Genomic DNA, 27,841 nt, shown 5'->3' with positions numbered 1-27,841 from the left:
TTGAAACTCATTTAAATATGTTATTAATAATACAATCAGTTGTTAAGGAGTTCAGAAAAGAAAGAAAAAGAAAGAATGCGAACAACTAAAACAAATATATAGCAGTACATATTGTTGCCTTCTTTGAAACTCATTTAAATCATTGCTCAATACATTGTGCACCTGCAGGTGCACAATCCATAGGTGTGTGCTATGGAGGAAGTGGCAATGCAGACACCTTACCACCTGAGTCGGAAGCTGTAAGGCTCTGCAAAACACAGCATTGGCAAGATGCGCATTTACTCTCCATATCCAGAAATTCTCGAGCCCCTTAGAGATTCCAACATAGAACTCATCGTTGGCGTCCCTAATGACAGCCTTAAAGCCCTTGCCGACCCTTCAGCTGCAACTGATTGGGTCCAGAGGAACATTAAAGACTATTCTTCCAATGTCAAGTTCAAGTATATTGCCGTTGGAAACGAAGTGAATCCAATCGGTGCAGCAGCTCGGTTTGTTCTTCCAGCAATGCAAAACGTTTACAAAGCAATTGCAGATGCTGGTCTACAAAACCAGATCAAGTTCTCAACCGCGGTGGACACAAACTTGTTAGGTGTTTTTGATCCTCCATCGGCAGCTGCTTTCAGTGCCAATGCAGGGCCATTCATGGAGCCAATCATTGGTTTCCTGGTTAGCACTGGAGTGCCAATTCTTGCTAACATCTACCCTTATTTCAAAGTAAAATACAACAACCAACCAGTCCCCAATGGAGTGTGGTAAAAGTCTCTTGAAACCACTATTATAAATAAAAGTGGTTTAAGGTCAAGTCGCCTTCTACTGCATCATGTATGAAATAGTATAAAAGAGGGCTTACATGTGATAGTTTCCATACAGGGCATTTATCAGTGCCATCAGTGATATCCTTCCCCTATGTTTCCTTTCCTAATAATTCTGAGTAATGAGGATTTTATACTCCATTAATTTTGCTGCAAATTGTAAGCGAAATTCATGAGTACTGGGGTGGTAAGAGACTTATATGTATAAATAATTAAATTTGTCTTGATCTCAAATTTTGAGTTCAACAGGCCTAGAATTACTTATCAAATGAGTCAATGGGGAGTTAATGTGAATGGCCGAACTCGATCACTGGAAAATACCATAGAGTTCAAAGATTTTTTCGATCATCACATCTCAAAACCAAGACACTGTTTCCAAAGAATAGACTATGAAATGTGCATGCACTATAAATTCAGAGAGAGAGAGAGAGGGAGAGTAGACCTATTAATTAATTCTAGGCTCGATATCAGAAAACCAAGAAGTAGGAGTATGGGAGCCATAAGAGCATTGCTATCTTTTGGTTTGAGTAAACCAACCATGGGAAAAGCAGAAGAAAACTGCACATTTCCGTTTATTAATTGGAAATTTCCTGAGACAACCAACATTAATATGGGAAACAATTTAAGAGTTTCTCTATATTGTCTTCAATTTCTGTCTCATTTTTCAGTAAAATCGTTGAGTAGTCCTAGCATAGGGAGCCATGCTTTTAACCTGCCTTACTTAATTAGTGACAAACGGAGCTTGAGTGAATCATCCAAAACTAGAGTTAGGTTGACAATTCAATAGGCTGTTGCTGCACTTATCACCACATCTTTCTGATATGACTTAGATCCTTACCTTGAAGGAGATAAAGGAAGATGGGTAATTTAAAATCATGTTTATTATAAAGACTTATCATGTTAGTGTTACTGCTTATGTCCATCATCTATATATAGAGAAAATTAGACTCAAAACAAATCGTTCAGTTTACTTTAAAAATATATTGCATAATTTTTGATGGTAGGATGCCCATCAATCATAGGCCCCATCCCTTTTTTTCATCAAGTAAAAATGGTTCTAATATCATTTTTCTCTGTTATTTTTTCTTCCTTATGAAATCAAGTTTCTAATGAATTCTAAAACCCGGGCCAAAACTTTTTCCTTTAATTAGAGAGTAGCCGAAGAGTAAATTAGACTATCTTAAACTACCACCATGTTCTCAACAACGTGATGTTCTCATTATATCAAAATTATTATTTCGATAAGCAATTTTAATAGTATAACTCTCAGTGATAGAACGAGAGTATCACTTCATTCATACTCCAAAAATAGTTAAATAGTTTTTCATATTGCTGAAACTTCTAGCCAATATTCAATGAAAAGGGCCACTCAAAACAGAAACTTGTATTGATGGGTGAATTGACAGTTGTAATTGAAGTTAGAAACTGGGAATGAAATGGTAGTTATAATTAAGACAGGTAAATGTAACTTTTCCAAAGCAAAAAAACAAAACTCACATCTATATTAATGCTAATTAGTAGGGGTGTAAACCGGTCCGGTCCAAGAAATCTCCACCCCGGGACCGGACCGAAGACTGAAATTTATGTAGTGTTTGGACCGAAACCGACCATGCATTTGGTCGGTCAGGTTAGTTTCTCCGGTCTGGACCGACCAGTTTACACCCCTACTAATTAGTGAAGTTAGCGTGGCCACCAGCCACTGTAAGTGAGGCAGACACTATAGCCACACATGGGAGTCAACACTTCAGTAGAAATCAAAGGTTTTGATCATATAAATACCATTAAATTGGAGTACTACTTGTTACCAAAAGCCACTGCAAACAAGAGTACTTGTTCCCAAAAGCCACTGCAAACAAGTTTGTCACAGCTATGAAAACCTTGGCAAATTTTTTTTTTTTATTGAAATAAACCATTCCTCATTCATTCATATAAACTGTTTGATCAATACAAAGATTATCAATCTGTAAACTATTTAAGACAAACATTAGAGCTTCTTCTATCCACACTTTCTCCTCTTCAAAATGTAAAGCAGCTTTTGCTAGATTATGAGCTACTGCATTTGTATCTCTATGTGAGTATTGAACTTTCCTTCCTTGCCAGCCTTGAGCACCATCTTCATCTCTTCTATAATACTGCCATAGAAAGACAGGTCTTCAACTGGATTGTTCACATCATTTATTACTACCTGTGCATCCCCTCAAAGATTACTTTGTCAAAATTGAGATCTCTACAAAATTCCATTGCTTTTCTCAGATCATAACACTCTGCTAAAGCTGGTTCTACCACATTTTGCTTCTGAGCATGACAAGTTGCCATGACCTCTCACTTCTCATTTCTTATTATAACACTAGCTCCCATCTTTCTTGCTTTAGCATCTTTGTGTGATTGGTTTATATTGGGATTTGTTGGTTGTTGAATATTGATGTCTTGTCTTGTACATTGCATGTTTGCACGCATGTTCATGTTTGTAAATGGAAACTGGATTTTCGTGTAATTGCATTCATGTTCATGTGTTTATTGAAAGCTGGATTGTCATGTGAGAGAAAGAAAAGCGACTGTAGGGATGGTGGTAAGCAGGGATGGTGGTATAGTCCCGCCCGTGATTCCCGCCTATGGTGCACTCGGTAGAGATGGTGGTAAGTAGGGATGATGGTTGTGTCCCGCCTGCGATTCCCGCCTACGGTGCATGCGGTAGGGATGGTGGTAAGCAGGGATGGTGGTAGAGTCCCGCCTGTGATTCCCTCCTACAGTGCTCTGATAGGTACTCATTGTGTGGAAATGAACTGTAGGGATTGTGGTAAGTAGGGATGGTGGTAGAGTCCCGTCTGTGATTCCCGCCTACGGTGCACGCGATAAGGATGGTGGTAAGCAGGGATGGTGGTTGTGTCCCGCCTGTGATTCCTGCCTATGATGCACGCGGTAGGGATGGTGGTATAGTCTCGCCTGCGATTCCCGCCTACATTGTCTGATAAATAGTTGGATTTTGTGTAAATCATTTTCTGGGAAAAAGATGGATTATATTTTTGGGCCAAAATGGGATTTTGGCGTGTGTTGGAAAATAGTCATTTTCGGGAAAAATGATGTTTTGAGGCTAAGGCGTATTTTATCATATGCATGCATGTTGGTCGCATTAATGCACTTTTATCTCGTAGGTTTTTTGGATTATTACTTACCTGCGGTACCGTTTTATGGTACCGTAGATTTTGATGCAGATGAGGATGAACAGCCTGAGGGATCTGCTCCGTGAAGGGAATGACATGTGGTTGCTTTTGGATTATGGGATTTGTTTCCCTTTTGTCTATGTATTCGGCCTTTTACTTTAGTTTACAGATAACTATATAACTTTTTAAAGGTAATTTATTTGAATATTTGTATTAAACAATTCTGATACTTAGTTAACTACTTTTAGTGCCGCTACTTAGGCGGCAGAGTAGCACCGCTCTTCTTTGATTGCTACACATGGTTTTTTTTCATTTTCCTTTAGTTCTCTCAAAACTTTTATTGAATTGGATTGGGAAGTTCTTTAATTATCTTTTATCCCATTGCAAGATTGCTAATGCTTTGGGGAGTGAAAAAATCAAGTTGGTTCGGCTTGTGCTTTGTGGTGTGCGCCTTATATCCATCCCTAAATCAGCCCTAAGGCAATATGCAACCAGTGAAGATTTAATAATAAAAAAATAGAATTTAAAATGGTTGTAGTTGGCTAGAACCTCAACTAAGTTATCCACAAATATGACAATATCATGTCCGTCATTACATACTATCTCACATCTTCATCTTCCTGTCTAAATGTATCCATTATTATGCGTACTATTCGAACTTGAATTGGCCTCATAATTTTCGAGTATACTTTCAGTTTATTGATGTTTTCATTGACGCGAAAAGGAGCAGAAGTTGAAGGCCAAGGTTGGAACTCCAGCGTGGGTGATTGTCTAGGAAAGGATATTCCCGAATGATGTTTGGTCGCCACCAACCTTCAATGTATGGTTTTTTGTACTTCCATGTGTTCATGGAACCAACTATGCCAAACACAATGTGGCTGACGTATGTAGGAGAATTGGTGATAATGGGAGTTGAGGATGGACGTTTATCTCTTCCCCCTTTCCCTCCCCCCACCCCACGGCCCCTGCAACTGCAAGCCCCTCTCTATCTCTCTCTTTCAATCTCTCTATTTTTACTAGTTCTCAAAGTTCCAAATTCTTTCGCTAAACTCGATATTCTCCATTAAAATATTAAAAAGGCCGTATCAACTTATAAAGAGAGAGATAGAGAGAGGGAGGGGGCTTGCAGGCGACAGGGGTAGGGGAGGGAGAGACAAAAAGGGGAAGAGAGAAAAGATGAAGAAATAATCTACTGCATGTGTGTGTAAATTTTAATTTTTAATTTTATTTTTTAAGTGAAAAGGATAGTACATCAATTTTATTAATAAACCCTCACTTATGGCGGATGAATACCGTGAAAACATCCAACAGGGTTGACAAATATGCAACAAATATTACAAGAAAAACAGTCTTTCTTAGCACTAAATATCGCCGGAAAAAAGTAGAAAAATCGCTGCAAAAGTCAAATTTGGTATTTGCGGCGAATACGTCCGTCGCAAAAAGTAGAAAAATTGCTGCAAAAGATCAGTTTCAAAATTTTATGTAAATTAAAAGATCACGATGATGTAAAAATCGCCGCAATTAAAGGCTTTATGCGGCGATTTTATTTCCAATAGACATAAAATTGCTGCAAAAAGCCTTATTTCTTGTAGTGAAAACCAAACCTAGGTATAAAAAACAATTACCAGAATAGAAAACAAGAAACTATACAAATAATTCTAGAACAAGTCAACCATAAACAAATTATAAAACCTTTGACAAGAAAATAAAATTCCTCCCAGCCTTATTGACTTTTCCGAGGATAAGGAAAATTTCCTTTATCAAGTCTTATTAAACCTCTTATTAAAGAAGGGGTTTTCGAAGACAAAAACCACGAACCATTAAATCCTTTAGCTCCCATTAGTTTCCCTGTATGAATGAGACACAGAAAAACAGATCCCCTCTAAGTTTCTAACCTTTTTAATATTTCTTTCCAAAAATCCTCCAAATACCACAAGCCGCAACGCTTCTTTCTCTGCCAATGAATCACAAGCCCCATTACCTGATCAGCAACGTTATTGGTAGCCTGACCCATATAAGATGCAAAACTACATAGCACATCACCATTTGAGTTCCGAATGACTCCACCAGAACCTGAAAATAATCCAAGATTACCAAAAGACCAACCATCTACGTTAGTTTATTGTACGTTTAATTACGTGGCCACCACGAAAAAGTAGATTAGGTTAAACATTCTCTAAAGAGTCTGCAGAGCTTAAGGCACATTGAGAACTAGTAATTATTAATAACTGGACTAATAGATATCAGAATAAAATGATGCATTAAAAAACAAACAGTATATTATAAAAAGCCAGGAGTCATTAGCTGTGGGAGTACTGAGAAACTTATACCTTTCTGACCATCTTGGAATCAAAATCAGTTTCCCCATCACGAAGAACTTCATGCGAGCAAAGTTCATTCCTCCCGTATCACTTTTCAAGTTGCTCATTTGCTTCACTACACCACACTGGTTGGTTAACCAAGTTCCCCATTCTTGCATCATCAACATCATCACTACCATGCTCTGTAGCATAAGCCAGAAAATGCCTTGAATAAGGAGAGAGGTTATAAATTTAACCCAAATGTGATGAAAAAATCAGTGTATCAAAAAGTATCCAATGAACTAGACACAGAGAAAGAGAGGGAATTTTTTTTTTTTTTTTTATAAGTAAGAAGTAATTGTATTGATAAAGATAGGCATAACCCAAGTACACCGGAGGTATACATAAGAGTACACCAAATTAAGAACTAATAACTGTTACAAGAAAATCATAGAAGCTAAGACAATTTAACTCTAAAGCAATGGCCCACATAAATAAAGTCTTCCAAAAAAAACTCCTAAACTCCTCCAAGGATCGTTAATGATCCTAAAAAAATCTATCATTTATTTCTCTCTAAATACACCAAAAAATACAAATAGGAGTCATCTTCTACACAACTGCAATCTATGGTGTCCTTGTGATCCCTCTCCAGCCAGCTAGTAGTTCCACCACCCTTCCCGGCATTACCCTTGCTAATCCCATTATGCTGAAAAAATAGTTCCACATTTCCCATGCAAAATCACAATGTATGAGTAAATAATCTATTGTTTCCCCACTATTTCTGCACATATAGCATCACTCCATAATTATAAGTCCACGCCTTCTGAGATTATCTATGGTTAGTATCTTCCCTAAAGCTGTTGTCCAAACAAAGAATGCAGCCTTGGGAGGTGCTTTACTCCTCCATATATTCTTCCACAAAAAATTGGGCCTAGCTTGAGCTGTATGTACATCATAAAAAGAGCGTACCGAGAATTTCCTACTCTTAGAAGGTCTCCATTTCATCATGTCTCCAGCTGGAACCGCAATAGAAATGTTATGCCTATCTTGTATTGCTGTGAGAAGGTCTCACTTCCCAATCTTGTACCTCCCTAGTAAGGTTGAAGTTCCACTCCTGTGAGCCATGCCTAACTACCCTCACATCAGCCACCATAACTTCATTTTCTCGTGCAATTATGAAAATATTAAGATAAGCATCCTTAAGAGCTATATCTCCCACCCACACATAATTCCAAAAACTGATTTTGCTGCCCACCCCCAAACTCAGCCTAGTATTGCTCGAGAAAACCCCCACCCTTGCCTAATATACTTCCACAACCCAACACCAAAAGTCCCCCTCCCCTTATCAGAACACCAACCCCCCTGCACTCTCATACTTTGCATCAATTACCTCTTTCCATAAAGCTTCCCTCTCATGATTATAACGCCATAACCATTTCCCTAGTAGAGCCTTATTAAAGATCCGAACATTACGTACTCCCAATTACCCACCAGCTCTCAATGGAGTACATACTTTATCCCATCCAACTAAATGAAATTTAAACTTATCACCTAATGTGACAAGATACATGGTAAACAAAAACCAAAAGGAATCACTGAAATATCAATTTGGGTTTTTTTTTTTTTTTTTTAACAAGTAAACTAAGATTTTATGATCAAGTAAATAGGCGAAGCAAAGCCCAAATACACATGAAGTATACATTGATAATACCTAGTTACAAGTCAAAAACTAGATATGGATACAAGAAACTCATGGGAACTAGTCCCATTGAGGACAATCACCATTTGAGTTCCGAATGGCCCACCGGCACCGGAACTTGAAAATCCAGGATTACCAAAAGAGCAACCATCTACATTAATTCATTGTAAGTTTTACGAGACAACTTTTTATTAACTAATATTAATTCAAATATGGTTTTCACCCGACCGACGGGAAGCTTTTTCCTTAAAATTAGGAACCTGATCAAGGGTGCCAAATTAGAATACCGAAAATGAATCTCAGCCTAATTAATTAGTATGTATTAGTCTGGTGGTCAGCTAATAGACGTTGGACCATATTGCATCTACTAATGGTATTAGATGGCACCTCGAAAAGTAGATGTTGACTAGTCAAAGTTTCAGCTGTTCAGATTAACAATTAATAAATAAATAAATAAACTAATTTATTTATTGGATTCCTTAATTTATTTCTTGTTTAAAGAAAAAACAGTAGGCAAAGCATCTTCATTTCTTGTTTAACACGCAGCAGCACATGCAAGAACTCATAAACTATTAGACACGGCCACCAGTCCTCTGTATTCAAAGCATCTTTGATGGATGGATAGATAGAAACATATTGTAATATGTCCAGGTGGTAATATTTTGTAATATAAAAATACATAGAAAGTAGAGCTCCACCGAGGATGTAGCACCAATTTTTTAACTTTCATCTAAAATTATCTCATCTCATCTTTGAATTCATAAAAAAAATTTGTAGGGAGAAATGCTCGTTAGCATTTCTCTAGAAAGTAAAACCTTGTTTTAAACTTTATCTGTGAAACCTACAATCAAGTCGTATAGCGCTAATAAATTCTATTTTTAAACTTTATAAATTTAGTCTTACACGTATTTTTTTCTTGTTGGAAACATGTGACATTAATATTAGTATTTAACTACATCATATCTCAAACTATTAAACTTTTTTTGTTAATAAGTAATTAATATTAGGTTTTCTTATATGTTATTAGTTTGGATATTAATTATAAAATATTTTATCATGAATCTAGTTGTAGTTGTAAATTATTTTTATAGCTTTCCTCGTATTAGGTATGAGATTATACTAATTGGGTTAAAGAATAAATATATGGTTAAATGGGTCATGTTCGGATTAACCTAATAAAAGTTAATTACTAGATGGGTTAAATGAGTCATATCCTGTCACTTTTTGTTAATTAAATGGGTTGAGATCACGTTTTAAGGCCTAACCCATTTAATTAAACGGATCGGGTTCTGTTGACCTATATATTCTAATATTCATAACTTGACACAACACAAACACAATTCACGAACAAGAATTGACACCCTTAGTATTTGCCCAAAGTCCTTTTACAAAGTTGAGAAGTAAAAAAATATGTGATAGAAACACCATTAGCATCTACTTTAACTAGACGATCAACCACAAAATTACTTTCATAGTAAAACTATTGAAGAGGGACCTATAAAGTTAGTTGAGAAAAATATTTCAGTTTAAATATTATAATACTTTCAACGACGACATTTTGCATTAAAAAACCAAAACACAAGAATGCAGGTTGAATATGATTCAGATACATGTTAGGTTTGTGGAGTTTGATTTGTTGTTGTAGATGTTCTATTTGAGGACCCGAATTGACATGTTATCAGAATTGGGTCTTAAGATTGAATTCTGGCTCAAAACTTCATCTTATTAATTAAATATTCCACAAATTAAATATACTTATTCTAGAATATCCAAGATGAAACAGTATTGGATGTAGAATTGAATAAAATATTGTCGTTGGGAACCTTCTATACAAATGGCAAGAAGACAGAGGAAAGCTAGCTGGAAGTTGGGTGTATTAATGTAATTGCCATTAATTAATTATCTTGGGGATACAAAAATAAGGTAAAGAAAAAGCAGTAGGCAAAGCATCTTCAGCAGTAACAAGAAAAGAAAATTCATGTTTATATAACACGAATGCAGCAGCACATGCAAGAATTCATAAAATATTGGCCACGCTCTGTGTCCTCTGTATTCAAATGTTAAATTGAATAGGAACTTTCCCATGCAAGGCCTTATAAAATGTTGCTACCGCCTTGTCCTCTGTACGCATTCAAAGCAAACATATCCTTCCTTCTATCCCTTTAGTGAGCCGTTTTTACCATTCCTTCACCAACCATCAACAAATGGCAGAAGCCATTCTCTTCGATGTTGCTGCACGAATCATTGAGAGCTTGGGATCCCTGGCTCTCAAGGAGATCGGACTGCTTTGGGGTGTCACAGATGATCGTGACAAGCTCAAGAACACCGTTTCGACAATCCAAGCCGTGCTTCTTGATGCTGAGGAGCAATGGGCAATGAACAACCATGAAGTTAAAGATTGGCTTGAAAAGCTTAAGGACGTCTTTTATGCTGCAGATGACTTGCTGGATGGTTTCTCCACTGAATGTCTGTTGCGAGAGATGATGACTCGGGATAAGATGGCAAAAAAAGGTACGAATCTTCTTCTCCAAATCAAACCAGCATGTCTATGATCTGAAAATGGGCCATAGGATTAAAACGATTAGACAGAAGTTAGATGCCATCGCAGATGACAGGACGAAATTCCACTTCAAGGAACGCCCTGTGGAGATAAAAGTCAGGGCTAGGAAGAGGGATGATACTCATTCTTATGTACCTGCGGCAAAAGTTACGGGTAGAGAAGATGACAAGAAGAAGATCATAAAAAGACTTCTTTCTGATTCCGACATTAAAGAGAATGTAGGAATCCTTCCGATTACTGGCATCGGAGGATTAGGAAAGACCACACTAGCTCAATTCATCTTTAATGATGAGGAAATAGATAAACATTTTCAACTAAAAATGTGGGCTTGTGTCTCTGAGAGTTTTGAAGTCGAAAATGTTGTTAGAAAAATCTTAGAATCAGTAACAAAAAAGAAGCCAGAGATTGCGGGAATGGAGACATTGGTGCATAATTTTCGAAAAGAAATTGGTGGAAAGAAATACTTACTTGTATTGGATGATGTTTGGAATGAGGATGTTAAAAAATGGGATGATTTGAAAGTACTGTTGGAGGTTGGTGCAAGTGGGAGTAGAATACTAGTAACTACACGTAGTGCAAAAGTTGCAAGAATTACCCAAACAATTGAACCATATTCCTTACAGGGTTTAGACAGCCAGAAGTCATGGTCTTTATTTAAGCAAGTGGCATTTGAGAAAGGTCAAGAGCCAGAGAATTCCAGAATCGTGGCACTTGGAAAGGAGATTGTAGAAAAGTGTTCTGGTCTCCCCCTTGTCATCAAAACAATTGGAAGGTTACTGTTCTTGGAAAATTCTGAAGCAGGGTGGTTTTCTTTTAAAAACAATAAAATGCCAAAAATAAAAGAAAAGGATTACGAGATGGAAAAATCAACATTGATAAATCTCTGGATAGCACAGGGGTTTATCAAGCTATCCAACCAAAACGGAAGTCTTGAAGATGCTGGTCATGACTATTTCATGGATTTAGTTTGGAGATCGTTCTTTCAAGAAGCTAAAATGGATGATTTGGAAACGTGATTGCGAGTAAAATGCATGACCTCATGCATGATCTTGCAATGTCAGTGGCAGGATCATTGATCACCAGATTAGAATCTAAGGAAAAAATCATTAGTGATCAGAAAACTCGGCACGTATCAGTTGTCGACAATATAGAATTTTCCTTTGTAGTTCCAACTTCCTCGTCTAAAGCCAGTAGGATTCGAACACTTCTTTCGCTTGGTGACTTCAATTCTTCGCAAGAGTCAAGTTCTTCATGTGAAGCAATCTTTTCAAGTTTGAAGTTATTGCGAGTGCTGGATCTACATAGAAGACAGCTTGATTTAGTACCGAGTTCCATATGTAAGTTGAAGCATTTAAGAGATCTTGATCTTTCAGAGAATGATAAAATCGAGAAGCTGCCCGATTCCATAACTAGGTTGCAAAATTTGTATACACTAAGACTCTCTTATTGCGAAAGGCTTAAAGAATTGCCTAGAGGAATTACGAAATTAGTCAACCTCAGGCATCTTTACAATGATGGATGTAAGAGTTTGACTTATATGCCATGTGGATTGGGGGAATTGAAAAATCTCCAGACATTATCTAACTTTGTTGTCCACTATGATTCGAACCCAGAAGATAGTGGCCAGTTAAGTGAGTTAAATAGACTAAATAGCTTAAGAGGAAAATGAGAGATTTCGGGTTTGAGAAGTCGGGAGGAAGACGTCGCAAATCTAAAGGAGAAAGAACATCTTCAGGTTTTGACTTAACGTTGGAGATCAAGAGGAAATGTTATTAATGCAGGTGATGAAATGGCATTGGAAGGCTTTGAACCTCACCCAAATCTTAAAGTGCTGGACATAGGTTCTTAAGGGGGTGTGAGGGTTCCGATGTGGCTTTTGTCACTCACAAATCTTGTTGACTTGAGTTTAAGTGGTCGTAGTAAATTGAAATATTTGCCACCATTGAGTCGACTACCCTTTCTTAAGAGAATTTCTCTGAGCGGACTTGATGAAATAGAGTACGTATCAGATTGTAGTGGCAACAATGAGTTATCTTCATCAGCATTCTTCCCATCTCTTGAGTGTATTTTGCTCTCTTGCTGTCGTAATCTGAAGGGTTGGTGGAGGAGGAGTGATTCTTATAATGTAGATGTCAATACGGCGGGGAATGCTTTACTATTCCCTCGTCTTTCATATTTACGAGTAGACTTTTGTCCTATGTTGACTTCATTGCCAATGTTTCCACATCTTGAAGAAGAGTTATTACTAAGGGATGCCAGGTGGAAGGTAGTGCAACAAACAATAACGAATGCCTCCTCCTCCGCTTCCTCTACACCCATTGCCTTTTCATCTCCTCCTCTCTCCAAATTGAAGAATATATTCTTAAAAGAAATTGACGATCTAGAAACACTTCCAGAGGATGGGTTGCAAAACCTCATATCTCTCCAGCATTTGACGATAATTAAATGCCCTAAATTAAAGTCTCTCTCCCAAGGTGTACAATATCTCACTGCACTTCAACAACTGAAGCTTATTGATTGTCCCATGCTTGATCTAGGCAACGATGAGCACGGGATGCAATGGAAAGGGCTTAATAGCCTCATCTCTTTGGAGTTCGTTAGTATTCCGAAATTGGTTCTCTCCTGTTGGGGCTTCAACATGTTACCACTCTACGACAGCTCCGAATCGAAGATTGTTCAAGCTTGATGACTATACCAGAGTGGATCTACAATTGGGCATCACTTGAGCGGTTCACAATTTCTACATGCTCTGGTTTAACATCATTGCCTGAAGCAATGAGTAGGCTAACCTCTTTGAAAGCGTTGACAATTCATGATTGCCCCATCTTATTACAAAGATGCGAACAAGACGGAGGTGAGGATTGGCCCAAGATTGCTCACATCCCAAAGCTGGAGTTATCCCGATCCTCAACTGGAATACCACTCCGACTGATCTAGGTATTTTTCTACCAATTTTATCTTTATCGCCGCATCCACCTTCTTCACCTTCAACTTATAAAATTCTATTTGCAGAAACGACTTTGAGTAAAGAAAAAACAGGGGAGAGGGATTGAGAGTTTGTTAAAAAAATTATTCTTTTTCTCTAAATACTCAGATGTTTCCTCATCTTTTACCAAGTAGGTGGTCTTATTGCAATGTTGTCTTCCTATTTTAGCACCTTTTTTTTTTTTTTTTTGTCTATTTTCTTTATAGTTTCCCCATTTCTTTCATTGCTGTACTTTTTCATTGTGAAACTAAGCATATTTGCAACTTTATTTGCCACTCTGTTTTATTGTGAGCTTAACCTGGAATTACAGGGATGATTTCGTTTACATCTTGGAGCACATGCATATGAAGTTGATCATAGCTACATGATGTATGATGCAACCAATTGCTTTGAACTCCTTTATTTGTGGATGCTCTCCAAGAACATTTTCTGCCATCAATGATCTTGCAGCTGGTTTTTGCACAGAAAATGAGGATTTTCCACTAATATTGGGCGACAAAATATTCTGGTTTTCTTCAGATGGGAGACACCTCTCGACAGTTGCAAAACCTCATATCTCTCCAGCACTTGAGGATACCTAAATTAAAGTCTCTCTCCCAAGGTGTACAATATCTCACTGCACTTCAAAACCTGGAGCTTACTGATTGTCCCATGCTTGATCTAGGCAACGATGAGCACAGTATGCAATGGAAAGGGCTTAAAAGCCTCATCTCTTTGGAGTTCTACGGTATTCCGAAATTGGTGTCTCTCCCGTTGGGGCTTCAACATGTTACCACACTACGAGAGCTCCAAATCTCAAATTGTTCAAGCTTGATGACTATACCAGAGTGGATCTGCAATTGGGCATCACTTGAGTGGTTCACAATTTCTAGATGCTCTGGTTTAACATCACTGCCTGAAGCAATGAGTAGGCTAACCTCTTTGAAAGTGTTGACAATTCATGATCGTCCCATCTTATTACAAAGATGCGAACAAGACGGAGGTGAGGATTGGCCCAAGATTGCTCACATCCCACAGCGGCACTTATCCTGATCCTCAACTGGAAAACGTTCGTCCTTGAGTAAAATACGTTCATCCAGGTATTTTTCTACCAATTTTATCTATATCCCCGTATCCACTTCTTCACCTTCAACTTATAAAATTCTATTTGCAGAAACGACTTTGAGTAAAGAAGAAACAGGGGAGAGGGATTGAGAGTTTGTTAAAAAATCTAATGAGCATCTGAGGATTAGGAAAGACCACACTAGCTCAATTCAGTTTCAATGAGCAGACGATCCAAAAATATTTTCAGTTAAAAATGTGGGTTAGTGTATCTGATATCTTTGATGTTTAAAAAATTATAGAAAAAATCTTGGAATCTGTAACAAACTAGAAACAAGAAGTTGCTGCAATGGAGGCATTGGCCTTTCGTATTCGGAAAGAAGTAGTTACTGGTGTTGGATGATGTGTGGAATGAGGATGGTGAGAAATGGGATAAATTGAAAAATTTGTTGATGGATGGTGCAAGAGGCAGTAGAATATTAGTAACTTATTGATATTAGGATTCCCAGACAGATCAAGATATCTTAAAAGCTTCAACGTTTTTATAGATTTTGGAACATGACCAACCCGCAGATCCAACATGCACAGTTTCTCACAAGCGGAAAATAATTTATCACAAGTTGACGCAGATAATATATGTTGTAATCTGTAAGGGATGAGAAATGTCCGTATTCTAGTAGCTTTAGAGAATGAATTAGTAGGAACCTTAGATGAAAAATATTTCTCAACAACTGACACATGACGAGTTTTCTCAACAATGATTTTCTTATCATAATCTACTATGGTGACTCTGCTGATCATGTCCTCTGCATCAATGCCAACTATAGATAAATCATGGATGCCTTCATGATTTTCCTGGATTGCTTATATGTGCTTTATTCTTTAACCTATAGAAATTTAAAATAATTGCATAAAACAATTATGCCAACTATAGCAATGGGAGATCTGGTGGAGGCCGTGGCTCTTGTGGCCCTCTTAGTTGGGAAGATGATTAATATGAGAAACATGATTTCCAAAGTCGAACACGTGTGGTACTAATGTTTAAGAACCAGCTAGCGCTACTACTCCCATCCCATCTTCACTATAAGAAATAAGGTCTTTTGTGTCTGTTGAAAATAAAATTGCCGCAAAAAGCCTTTAATTGCAACAAGTTTTACATCACCGCGGCCTGTTAAGGCTGTGTAATTTCACAACAACAATTTCAACAGGGCCTGCATGTTTTTTAGCGTGGAAAGTGACGGTAATTTGATTTTTGCTGAACTCGGGTGCTTTTTTAGTCTTGATTACTGCTTCTGCAACACATGCAACTTTTCTCAAGGCTATCTCATATGTCTAAACTTATAGGGATGATTTCGTTTGCATCTTGGAGCACATGTATATGAAGTTGATCATAGCTTTAACATCATGGATGATGCGACCAATTGCTTTGAACTCATTTATTTGTGTATGCTTTCCAAGAACATTTTCTGCCATCAATGATCTTGCATCTAGCTTCTGCACAAAAAATGAGGATTTTCGACAAATATTGGGTGACAAAATATTTTGGTTTTTTTCAGATGGGAGACACCTCTCGACAGTTTCCTACCCAGGATTTGGCCACTTCAAAGTCATCGGTACCTGACATTTGCAAATTTTATCCAAAGTAAAAATCCATCCAAGGCGTAAGGAAGTTGATGAACATGAGAGAGAAACAGAGAAACCAGATGCTCCAGCCTCCAAGACTTTCCAAGCCGACAGCTAACTTGGTTTGCTTTTCTGAAAACATGGAAGAAACAAAATTCTAAAAACTCATCAAGAAAAAGAATGTCCTCACAAATATCAGCATGTCTCCTTGGAATTGTGGTCTAAAGGCGTCATGTGAAGAAGGATTGTCGCTTTTAGGCATTGTGGTCCAATATATAATCATGAGTTGATGGAGATATTTTATAATTCCGATCCCAGATGGAGCAAATTTATTGAAAGATATTCCTTGACATATGCAAATTTTGCTGATCTTCCCAATTCATAGTTTTTATGTTGTTTTGTGTGGAAATCTTTAGATATAAACATCCACTTGCTAAGCCACTACCATTTGTTACATATGGAATTCTTCTTATGATAACAATTTGTATCTTATTACAACCTGTAATTTTCTAAATCTCTGCCTGTTCAAGGACAGTAGCATTATGAACTTTTAAGACAACTGAAAAACATGTATGTTGCCATTTAAAATTTGAAAATAAAATGCACATTACAAAACCCTTTTATATTATTAAAAAAAATACAAGAAGCTGAGTAATTTGATGTTGAAGTAGGCAATTACTTCATCCTTCCCCCAAGGCCTATATTTCACTTCTGTAACATTTTTAGTAGCCGTGTATAGAATGTCACAGCAGTCTCTTCCTCCGGCCTGTGAAAGAAAAAGGAATTGCAATTATCATTGAACCAAATCAATATTTTTTAACAATCATTATGTATTTCACAAAAATTACTTCTTAAAATCCACGAGACCTTAAAGTGATCAAAGTAGAAGGCAAGATTTCCCATATTATTGAAGTGAACTACAAAAAATGAATGTTCTGGTTAAAAATGATGAAAATATAAAGAACTCACTTCCATGGGTGTTGTTGCCGGAGAAGACACCTGAATTTTGGTGATGGCATCTGCAGAATGATTACCAGTGAATGAACAAGCCGACAAACCACACAGTGATGTTTTTATATAGGTTGTAACAATCTGGCTCTGTTGAGTATAATATTCAATAGAATCACGAAAACAAACATGAGGAGCTTCACAGGGATTGTTGGAGGTCCACCAGGTGTTGAACATGTACAATGGTGGCCTAACGTTTCTCATCCATGGCCTAAGTGTCTCGATTGGTCTCCACAAAATGCTCCGAGGGAGTATGTTTTCATATATATAAGCCGAGTAACCCCATGAAATTGAGAAAGACCAATTGCTCGGCCTGTGGTAGCAAATGGTTTGTTGTAGAAGACATGATTGGTCCACTTTTGCAGCCTTCATGAGGTGGTTTATTGATTCAGAACGGTTCATGGAGGGGAAGATTGGGTTTATGGTGTCAATGTGGTGGAGGGAGAGGAAAGGAGACTGTGGGTGAGCTGATAGAAGACCTGATATGTCATTGTGCAGATCAATCTGCAGTCACAAATACCCACTAGGCTTAGTTTGTGATGGAAAACCATATTTGGAATGGCTTTTATATGTCATTTAACTGTATAGAATGGTTTAATTCTACCATGGTATCAAAAAGATAAATATCGTTTTTTATCTTAAATATATCATCTTCAATTACAATGACTTTTTGGCATATCGTAAGTGGCTGTCATTTAAGTGATTAATACACAAAACCAATGAAAATGTGCCACATCAACAGGTGTGACTGTGATAAAAAGATTTAAATGCACGTAACTTTTGGTTCCGAAAGAATAGCAAGTACTGGTGCAAAATCATATATAGTAGCAAACTGAAGTAGAGAAGCTTTATGCAATTACATGTCAGGATATCGCTCAACACAATCGTCTAACTTGGTTGCCAATGCTTGCACTAAAGGGTAACTCAAAGCATACTCGGCACCACCAAATGCCATTTCGAACGAGAAATCAAAGTTAGACTTGACACACTCTGAATTTGACCCAATATAGTAGTATTTAGAATGGTTGTACTTGGCTAGAACCTCAACTAAGTTATCCACAAACAGGACAGTATCATCGTCCGCCATTACATACCATCTCACATCTTCATCTCCCTGTCTAAATGTCTCCATTATTGTGCGTACTATTCGAACTTGAATCGGCCTCACAATTTTTTAGTATACTTTCAATTTATTGATGTTTTCATTGAAGTGAAAAGGAGGAGAAGTTGAAGGCCAAGGTTGGAACTCCGGTGTGGGTGCTCTGTCTAGGAAAAGATAACCCCGGGTGATGTTTGGTCGCCACCAAGCTTCAATGTATGGTTTCTTGTACTTCCATGTGTTCATGGAACCAACTATGCCAAACACAATGTAGCTGATGTTGGTAGGAGAATTACTGATAACGAGAGTTGAGGAATGACATTTCTGCTTTATGGTTGATAAGAGATCGGAAGGTTGGTAATTGGGCGGGTTAAACAAGAAAGTGTAGAACAAAAACAAGACTAGACCTGGAATAGCCAGAGACTTGCATAGGGTTCCAAGAGATAAAGGGCTGAGAGTTTGTTGAATGGTGCTCAAGTTAAGAGAAGTTGGAGAAGACATTGTAAATGGAGGAAAGATATTGATGCAAAAATATGCAGGTAGAATCAAATTAATAAAAGACAGATTTCAATTGAAGATTTAGAAACAGTTTTGAAAGCACCAAGTACTTTTAAAGTCAACGATTCTACTTCAAGATTGAAGTTAAATGTGATTTTGCTCTCTTTTGAACCTTAACCTCAGGTTATGTTATGGATTTCGTGAGAAGTGAAGTATCAAGTGCTTAATTCTTCAGGCCATGCATTCTGCTTTTTAAATGGAGTTATGCAGAGGAGACTACAGGATCTTAAGTAGAACTGGACAAGTCCTTGAAATTGTCATGCCATACATGCATGTTCCGATATAACAATAGTCCAAAAGTTGAGCTAGTTTCGAAAAACCTGCAAATGTCACATGATTTGTGCTTTTTACTTCACACAAAACAGGCCAAGATGTTGGGCACTTAGCGTTGCATGAGATTGGTATAGAAAGCATTAATCGATGTCGTTTTCTATCCAAACTTGTAACTGAGTATTGTTGTTTCCTCAAGTACTATCTCATTAATTCCCCTAATTTTATCCTATTTATCATTTCAAAATATATATACCGTATGGTTATGGCAAAACTATCAGTGTTTTCAATGCTAATTAAAGAGCTGTCATCTGTATGTTTCAAGCATCTTGCACCACAATTATTACAATGAAAGCATTATGGATTACATACGCATAATAACTACACAGAGCACTACTAGCAGTCAAAATTTAAACTATTTTGCTAGGCAAGAGGCTTTTTTTTTTATCCGTAAACAACTAAGCAAGAGACATTTCACATCCAATCACTATAGGCTTTCCACTTGCAAGATTACACAAGGAAAATTCAATGTAGCCTTCAATTATAAGATATTCTAACTCAAATATCTTTCTGGATAATAAGCATGAATTACCCTATAAAACCCAAAGAAATAAATTTCCTTGTTACATTACTTGCCTAAATTATATAACACAGTAACACTGTTCTTATTGTAAGATATGGAGGCAAAAACATACCTGTGGATGGACCATTGATCCCCCGCCGCCAATGAATATGCAGTACTGCCAGAGGTTGTAGATAAAATTAGCCCATCCCCTTGGACAGAAGTGACAAAGGAGTTGTCACGATAGCATTCCAAATTTGTAAGGTATGATGATATTCCACGATCAATTGTAACCTCATTCAAAACAAGTATTGGTTCTTCAGTATCATACTCATTTTTAGCCTAATAACATGACACTGCAAACGGTGTCGTAATGTGATACTAATTGGACCCTTAAAAATAGAGTCAAGGCATTTTCAGAGTCTGAAGAATATTAAGGACCAACTTCCAGTCAGATAGGAGAAAGCCAACAATTATGTGAAAGATGTCATAAAAAGGTGTGGGTTGTATAAAGTGGTGTCATTAAATTATCAAATTGTTAGAGAAACAAACGCCTTTAAACAAGGAGGAGGATACGGAAAGGGGTCATAAAGCCAAGAGACCCTAAAGAAAATGGGACGATGGGAGGAACTGGTCCTTTGAACATGGATGCTGCCTGAAAATCCGTTGATAATAATTGCCAAGTACAGTCCGAAATCAAAAGAATCTGAAATAGATATCATTGTCTAGCATGAAATTCAGTTGATGCAGATTCCAGGGTTTGACTTCATTTCCAAGAATAAATCCACTCTTCCACTGAATTAGACAAGCATTATGCATATTACCTTAGAGATAATTAATGAACAAATGATCATATTTAGAAAAGCTTACTTGCAATGGTTGTAAAATCTGGAAAACCAAAAAGTAAAGAAAATCAGGAAAAACCAAAAAATGCAGTATTCTCTTCAGAGTTGACAAGTATACTTCTATGAATATTAAGCACCACTAGAGATTTTAAATACAAGATTATAGAAAAATCTCATGGTTCCTTAGTTTTCTATACATGTTAACCATCCACTGATCTAGGCTATACATTTTTTTTGGGTAAGTTACCTGGTGTTAACATTGAATACCACACATACATGGAGTGCCGCCAAACGGAACAATCTAATTTCAAAGTGCATTGCAAATATATTTGACTACCATATTGGAAAACTAATGCTTCACGTTTACCATATACTATGTTAATACATTTTGTTAAGTGCCCTAAATTAATATTTTAATTCTATAACACGTTCTAATTCATTCAATACAGCTAAAAGTAAATGCACAAACTCAAAGGACTGTTCCATCCCCACCAAGAGTTACCACAAGGTCAACTTTTGTATGCAGGAGCAAAATTTCCTTCTATGAAAAAAATAAGAAAGTCCTATAGGGTAAGATTATAACCATGCAGCAAACGCAATTATAACTAGAAGGAATAATATCATATAGGAAAATTAATTGGATACTGTATAATTTTCAAGTGACATTCATATGTTGCATGATTATCAAAACAGATTTGACTTTTATATCCATGGAAAATTTCCATTTAATTATCAGTGGTGGTCAAAACCACAAGCATACGATAAACCATCCACTTAATTTGGGGGCTAAAACTTGTTATCAGGCGGCCCCTTTATTGGAACATAAGCAATATTAAACATAGAATTTCACAGATATATATATATATAAGAACATATAAACTTACACAGATATACAAACATGCGGATGGGTGCATTTATGTATGTATAATAATAATCAGTGTGTGTGTGTGTGTGTATTGTATTGCGCTTAAAAATGCGGATGGGTGCATTCAATGTTTTCATGGTTTTCATGAGCTCTCTACCACCCCACCATCTCATATGGTTGGCAAAAGCATATGACCGATCCTCATATCTAGAGGTTTTGGTATATAGTTACTGAATTCAATGTTTTCAATTGAGTCACTGCTGTATTTTTACAGTTTAGATTTTGTATAATCTAGATTTAGTCTTAATAAGTCAATAATGGCACACTAAGGGCAGATCTAAGGGGGGTAGGCAGTGGCCACTGGCCCTGCTCCTCCCCCATAAGTAAATAAAGGAAATAACCCCCTTACGTACCTAAAGATCTAAACAATCATATTTTTCAAAATTTAACCCAAAATCCAAATCTTACAAAATAATAGTTTTTTTATTAATATATATATATATATATTAAAAAAATCAGTGCATAATTGTTGCCTATTTTTCTTTGACTCCTCTTTATGTTTTCCCCTGTTGTCTTCTACTTTCTCTTTTCTACACATGGCTTTTTTCATTTTCCTTCGAGTTCTCTCAAAATTTTTCTTGAACTGAAGTGGGAAGGTCTTTAATTATCTTTTATCCCATTGCAAGATTGCTAATGCTTTGTGGAGTGAAAAAATCAAGTTAATTAAGCATGTTACAGGAATTAGAATGTCCCAAACAAAGCACTAGTTCATCAGTCTACGGTGAAGATAAATGGTAAAGCTAAAACTGTAGAGAGATGATTTAGAATTAAAAGGGAATATTAGCAGGTTAAGGCAATATGCAACCAGTGAAGATTTAATAATAATAAAAAAATAGATAGTAAAGAAATTTGAAGACCAAAGATTTCCCTTTGTCATCTTAGATCAATTATGACAACAATAAAAATAAAAAGAGTTAAATTAACAGGATGATCAAGAATTTTCTTTCACTGGAGGAGTACAAAGTTAAGCAATTTTGAAACGTATCTGTTTAATACAGAGAGTGTAAGGCTTGAAAATTATATGGTGCCAAAATTTTCAAACCTGAAGACACATAATGCCCATTACAAGGAAGATGAATACACAAAAAATAAAGGATAGGATAAGTGATAGATGTAATTCCAATAAGATAAAGGTGGCATGAATTATTAAATGGAGCCAACCATGATGACAGTACAATGATGACTGACATCTATGATACTGTAGATAATTGATACAGTATTCATGAACTATCTACAAGCAAAGGAAATAGTTTATAATGAATTTTCTGTGGAACAGTAGTGGCAAGATGGAAATGTGAACAAAAAAAAACCTTTACTTCTATATCAATAAAACTTTACTTATAAAAAACAAAGGATGGAAATTTGAACAAAAGAACGGCCTGGCCTTGAATAGCACTGAATCAAGGATAAGGACTGCAGTAGCCATCTCCAGACAATTTCGGACAAGGCTTCTTCTTTAATTTGAGTATGACTAGCAATTCCTAATTTTAAAGACCTTTTCTTTACATATTAAAAACAACACAAGAATATGTAATTAAATGTTGCTATTGCTCAACATTAGAAAACCTTTGCACTCCATTTGCAGATTTCGTGCTCTCTCCAGATCATATTTACGCTTCCATTCAGCTGCCTCAGCTTGAACAGAAGCCTTTCCTTCAGCAGCACGCCTTAAGGCCTTTGCAACAGCTAGAGATGAGATGGAAAAAAATATAAGCATCATGGTTTCATTTTAGACATGTGCAGAGCATGTGCTTATATGGAAGATGTATGTAACATAAAAGAATTCAACATGAGCATACTTCTCAAGACTTCTGAGAGCTCTACAAGGTGATCATCAGATCCCTGAACTGGAGATTGAAGAAGTTCATCAACTGCCTTTTCTGAGAAGAGGGAATATGAATTGGAAACACCATTCTCTGGCAGCGAACATGATATACTTGCCTCTCCCTACCCACAGCAAGTGTATCAGATATACATGATGTCACAGTGTAGAATGTGATAAGGTATCTTACCAAAGTAACATAAGATAATGTTCCTCGTCAATATTTAAATACATAGTACACTTAGATAAGCATTATACTTTGTTCTTTTGTATACTTCCTGTGTACACGGGTTATGTCTATTTCATTCATATCAATAAAATTACTCTTACTTATAAAAAAAATAAAAAAATAAAAAAAGGATAAGCATTCTACTTTGCCAAGGTAGTTGGAGCCTCGGAAAAAAGGACATTAAAAGAAGACATAAAGTGCTTGAAATGATGAAAAATTCATGTCCTTTTGACTTCTTCTATGATAAATTCATTTCACAGGAAATGTCATACTTCCTAAGCCTTGTAGATATAGCAACAGGATAACTTAGCAAAAAACTACAGCAACAGGATAACCTCAAGTCATACACCAGAATGATATTTCACCAGCAACACTTAAAGCTTAAGACACAAAGGGGGTCAAAAAGATCTTCCACAGTTAGAAGATGAGTTAGATCTTCCATAATTCAAAGTTCACATAATTTTCATTTCTGCTTGTTTTTACATGCAAATGAGTTATAACCTTTTGATCTACTCTCCTTAGATTTTTTTTTTTTTTCCATATAAAATAATTCAATTTTATTAAAACCACCAAGGGACACAACCAACTGCACAAGAAGTATACAAAAGAATACTCGACTAAAGAGAAGGAGGAATACTCTCGTTAGATTATAACCAACCCAAGTAACAAACATCACGTATAAAATGTTTGGTAATAAAGGATTATAAGAAGTCACTGTAAATGCAAAACTGGTTACCCCAAGAATTTCACAATGTATTGATAAATCGTGAAGAGGTGCACCCCAGAAATGGTTGGTTCATAACTAAAAGTTAAGGATTACCCACGCGGCATCATTGCGCGGAAAACTTAGAACAAATATAATTTTTTTTTTTTGATAAGTAAAAAATATTATATATCAAAGGAGAAGAACAAATATAAATTAATAATAGCTTGTCAGAAAGTTAAAATTGTGGCATCGATCACTGCAGGATTATTATCTCAAACGATCACCACACAAAATTACTTCTGTACAGTTCCAACAAGGTTGCATGCATGCCACATTATCAACAGGCAGATTTGAACCCCCTGCACTAGCAGAGAGCCTCCGCTGTGTACAGGCATAAATATTAATTACCCTAGTGCTTCTGGATAAGGTCCTGCCTTTCAACAAATTTTGCATGAAGTTGCCACTGTTAAGACTCAACAGTGGTTCTGATGTAAGTCAATCCAATCCTTCTCTTTGTATTTTTTAAATTCTCATCGGATAAATTATATATCAAGATTCAAATTAAGATAACGCGATTTTTCAAAATATTTGTGCCAAAAAAAAAAAACCAACAACAACCAAAATTGTGTGAACTATCGACCCTAAAGTATATTTCACCCTCAACCCGGAATTCAACACATGGAATCCGTACTTCCAGAAACTGAATCCATCCCACATTCAAAAACTAGGCAACACAAAATCTTAAAAATTATAGCTTGCACAAACTGAACGCACTTTTGACCATCAAACTTTATTCCCATTGCTTCATTATCACAAAGAGGCAAGGAATACACTACCAACCCAGCAACCCACAGTCAGAGCTCCATGTTCAACAAGCACTGAAAAAATCTAAATGCCAAGAACACAATAAATCCAAGCTTGAGTAGACACCATAGAAGAATAGACACAATCAACATCTGAGAATCCAAAAGAAGAAGCACAGATAATATACAGAAAAAGAGAGAGTTTTGGTTACAGTGGAGTCGAACTTGCTGGGAGACATGGCTGGCGAATGTGTCCAACACCGAAAGAGAAAATTAGATTCCCTTTCTTTCAGACCTCACGAGAACTGTGTGATCTCGAGCAAATTAGCCATTTAAAGGGGGAAACGGGGTTGGAGAAAGACAAAAGGATATTGAAGGTTCGGACCCACAAACAACCGCGCGGCGCAGTCAAGGTCAAGGTGTACAGGTGTTTGTGGAGAAGACAACTACAGCAAGCTTTTATCACATGGTGCGTACAGGTCAAACCATCCAACCACCCAAAGCAAAACGCAAGAAGTCAGTCAGATTTGGACTTTGGTCCCCCTTCGGCTTGGGTGTAACGGTCTACTCAGGTTCTTCTTTTGGACCAGACGCATGGAAGTTCGGATTCGGCCGTTACTAATTTACTGATCGTCAGGTATTACTGTACTGTACACTGTAAGACGCCTACCTCTGCCCGGTGATTGAAGATCCCCTTACCTTACCAATGTTCTGATGATGATACTTTGCGTGTCGAATGCTTCTCTAGAGGTATCTCATGTACATCTATATATTTAAATTAGGCTATATTAAATTATACATATCTAAAAATTTATATAATTATAAATATTATTTCTATAAATTTAAAGTTGCACCGTTCCATTTAACCGATAGGTCAAATTGGCCATTTTATTTTTTTTCAATTTTTTTATTCATATTTTTTTATTATTTTAAAATATTTTTAAAAAATATAAAAATATATCAATACATTAATAATTACTTATTTAATTATTAAGTAAAAATATTTAAAATATATGAAGTGTCAAAATGAGATAGTAAATTGAGTGAGGGAAATGATGAGTAGAATTTTTAATAGCAGAAACATAAAAGGGACAAGTCCACCCACCTTAGAATATTTTTGCAAAAACCAAAAGGAAAATTTCAATTTATTCTCTTTTAATTATATTCCATTGACTTGAAAATTATCAAAAATTTCCTAAAGGTATAATTTCCTCTATTTGATAAGATTTGATTATTTGAAATATAGGTGATCATGAGTTTAGTTGAACGGGTAAATTGCCTTTTGCCAGTACAAACCTTTTTCCTTCTTGATTTATGGCTAGTCGGGTAGTTGAGAATACTCAACCATTATTTAATATTTTATTATTTTTTTATCTATTTTTTATTATTATTTATTATTATTCAATATTTTATCATTACATTTTCATTACTTTTTCACTATTATTTATAGAATATATGAGATCATCTCACTACCCAAAAGATTATTTATTCACAAAAATTATTCTAGAATTTTTTAAAATTTTTCTAGTAACTTCATTCACAAAAATCATTCAAAAGATTTTTCTATTTCAATCTTTCAGCTTTTCATATTACCATCACTATAATTTTTACAAATTCCAAAACAAAAAATAATTTTAAAATATTATTTTCAAATAACTTTTCAACTTTATCTATCAACTTTCACAAATTCCATTATAATACTTATTTTGAAAAAGTAATTTTTATACAATTTTTTTTCTCTTATTTCTCAAACAAATTACCCAAATTCTTAAATATTTTCAAACAATTTTTTTTTTTTTTTTTTTTTTTTTTTTTTTTATAACCAAACATGACCACTTGGTGTTGGTAGAGACCAATCAATAATTTCAAACATCTCACTTTTTCTCCTCTTTGTTTGACCACGAATATAGGTTTGGTAGTTGGTTGATGGAAGTAAAATATTGATGTTAAAGTGTTAGAATTAGTATGGGTCTAACATATTTGTACAATCAGATTATTATTATCTTTTATTTCCATCATAAATTATGAAAATTCTAAATTAGGTCTAGTTTGAGTATTGAGATATTTTTAGGTATTAAAATATTTCAATATTATTTATTATTTTTTTATTATTTTTTTATTACTAGTCATAAAATATTTCACTATCCAAACGCAACTTACCTATCAATTTTGACAATTTATAGCATCAATTTATATTTGACCATTATAATGGGTAAATAATATTATTACTCGTGGCACAATCTTTCCCGATTAGACTATGATAGATGATGTCAACTGTCAAAAGTGGTAATTTGAGGGATCCAAAAAATAAAAAGAACATAAAAGAGATATTCTCATCTTATTACTTTTGTTTATGTCCTCACATCCAAGTAGGGCGGGGCAAAATTCTGAAAATTTCGACTCCGCCCAATATCGCTCCGATTCAGACTCCGACAGAGTCGGAGTGGTCGGATTTCGGAGTCGGAGTTTGGAGTAGCTCCGAACTCAATTTCAGAGTCAAAGTTCGGAGCTCCGACTCTGAAATTTAAAAAAAAAATTCTAGATGTAAAACGATGTCATTTTACATCTAGGATTTTCTTAAAAAAAAAAAGAAACGACGCCGTCTCACTTAATGTGGGACGGCGTCGTTTTATGGAACGGAGGGGGCCAAAACGCAAGAGCCCCCCTCCCTTCTTCTTTCTTCATTCTCACTTCTCTGTTCTCTCTCGTCTGGCATTTGCTGCGTCCGCGATCTGCTGCCGTGCTGCGTCTCATGTCTCTCTTGCGTCTCACATCTCCGTTGCCGCCGTTCGTCTTTGCTCCTTCGTGCGACTTCAAGCCGAGCTTCAGCAT

General features: G+C 36.1%; 3 protein-coding genes, 2 long non-coding RNA genes and 1 pseudogene across 5 annotated transcripts in view; 3 read left to right on the top strand and 3 right to left on the bottom strand.

Moving 5' to 3' along the window:
• LOC121238214 overlaps positions 1 to 756 on the top strand; it is a 3,259-nt pseudogene extending 2,503 nt beyond the window's left edge.
• Positions 1 to 14,784, top strand: part of LOC121239285 (putative disease resistance protein RGA3) — a 20,527-nt gene extending 5,743 nt beyond the window's left edge. The window contains exons 2-4 of the mRNA XM_041136495.1: positions 13,007 to 13,261; positions 14,083 to 14,597; positions 14,672 to 14,784. The gene's annotated coding sequence lies outside the window, so the exon portion shown is untranslated. The remainder of the gene's footprint in view (positions 1 to 13,006; positions 13,262 to 14,082; positions 14,598 to 14,671) is intronic.
• Positions 6,134 to 27,841, bottom strand: LOC121238213 (NAD(H) kinase 1-like). Its single transcript, XM_041135047.1, has 4 exons — positions 27,701 to 27,841; positions 23,249 to 23,396; positions 23,016 to 23,135; positions 6,134 to 6,476 (listed from the first exon to the last, which is right to left on the bottom strand). Exons 1-4 carry the CDS (start codon positions 27,839 to 27,841, stop codon positions 6,382 to 6,384), a joined length of 504 nt encoding a protein of 167 aa, XP_040990981.1. The 3' UTR covers positions 6,134 to 6,381.
• Positions 10,150 to 19,071, top strand: LOC121239288 (disease resistance protein RGA2-like). Its single transcript, XM_041136496.1, has 2 exons — positions 10,150 to 10,481; positions 18,970 to 19,071. The coding sequence occupies exons 1-2, from the start codon at positions 10,177 to 10,179 to the stop codon at positions 18,989 to 18,991; spliced, it is 327 nt and encodes a 108-aa protein (XP_040992430.1). The 5' UTR covers positions 10,150 to 10,176; the 3' UTR covers positions 18,992 to 19,071.
• LOC121239290 lies at positions 13,951 to 16,236 on the bottom strand. Its single transcript, XR_005935274.1, has 2 exons — positions 16,127 to 16,236; positions 13,951 to 14,048 (listed from the first exon to the last, which is right to left on the bottom strand). It is a non-coding gene; the product is annotated as an uncharacterized LOC121239290 (long non-coding RNA).
• LOC121239289 lies at positions 19,812 to 21,490 on the bottom strand. The gene is made up of 2 exons (XR_005935273.1): positions 20,256 to 21,490; positions 19,812 to 20,102 (listed from the first exon to the last, which is right to left on the bottom strand). It is a non-coding gene; the product is annotated as an uncharacterized LOC121239289 (long non-coding RNA).

The sequence above is a fragment of the Juglans microcarpa x Juglans regia genome, chromosome 7D, assembly GCF_004785595.1.
Source record: "Juglans microcarpa x Juglans regia isolate MS1-56 chromosome 7D, Jm3101_v1.0, whole genome shotgun sequence".
Classification (NCBI taxonomy): domain Eukaryota; kingdom Viridiplantae; phylum Streptophyta; class Magnoliopsida; order Fagales; family Juglandaceae; genus Juglans; species Juglans microcarpa x Juglans regia.
Note: the sequence above shows the minus strand (reverse complement) of the source record. Positions and strands in the feature narration are given on the sequence as shown.

Bases quoted from the DNA above. Each gene is read 5' to 3' on its own strand.
- LOC121238213 (XM_041135047.1), bottom strand. From the start codon at position 27,841: ATGCTGAAGCTCGGCTTGAAGTCGCACGAAGGAGCAAAGACGAACGGC. The intron at 23,397-27,700 runs GTGAGAATGAAG...TGCTGTGGGTAG, and splicing joins AGACGAGAGAGAACAGAGAA to GGAGAGGCAAGTATATCATG. The intron at 6,477-23,015 runs GTTTTCTAATGT...CTTATGCTACAG, and splicing joins TCTGCAAATGGAGTGCAAAG to AGCATGGTAGTGATGATGTT.
- LOC121239288 (XM_041136496.1), top strand. From the start codon at position 10,177: ATGGCAGAAGCCATTCTCTTCGATGTTGCTGCACGAATCATTGAGAGC. The intron at 10,482-18,969 runs AGGTACGAATCT...ACCTTAACCTCA, and splicing joins CGGGATAAGATGGCAAAAAA to GGTTATGTTATGGATTTCGT.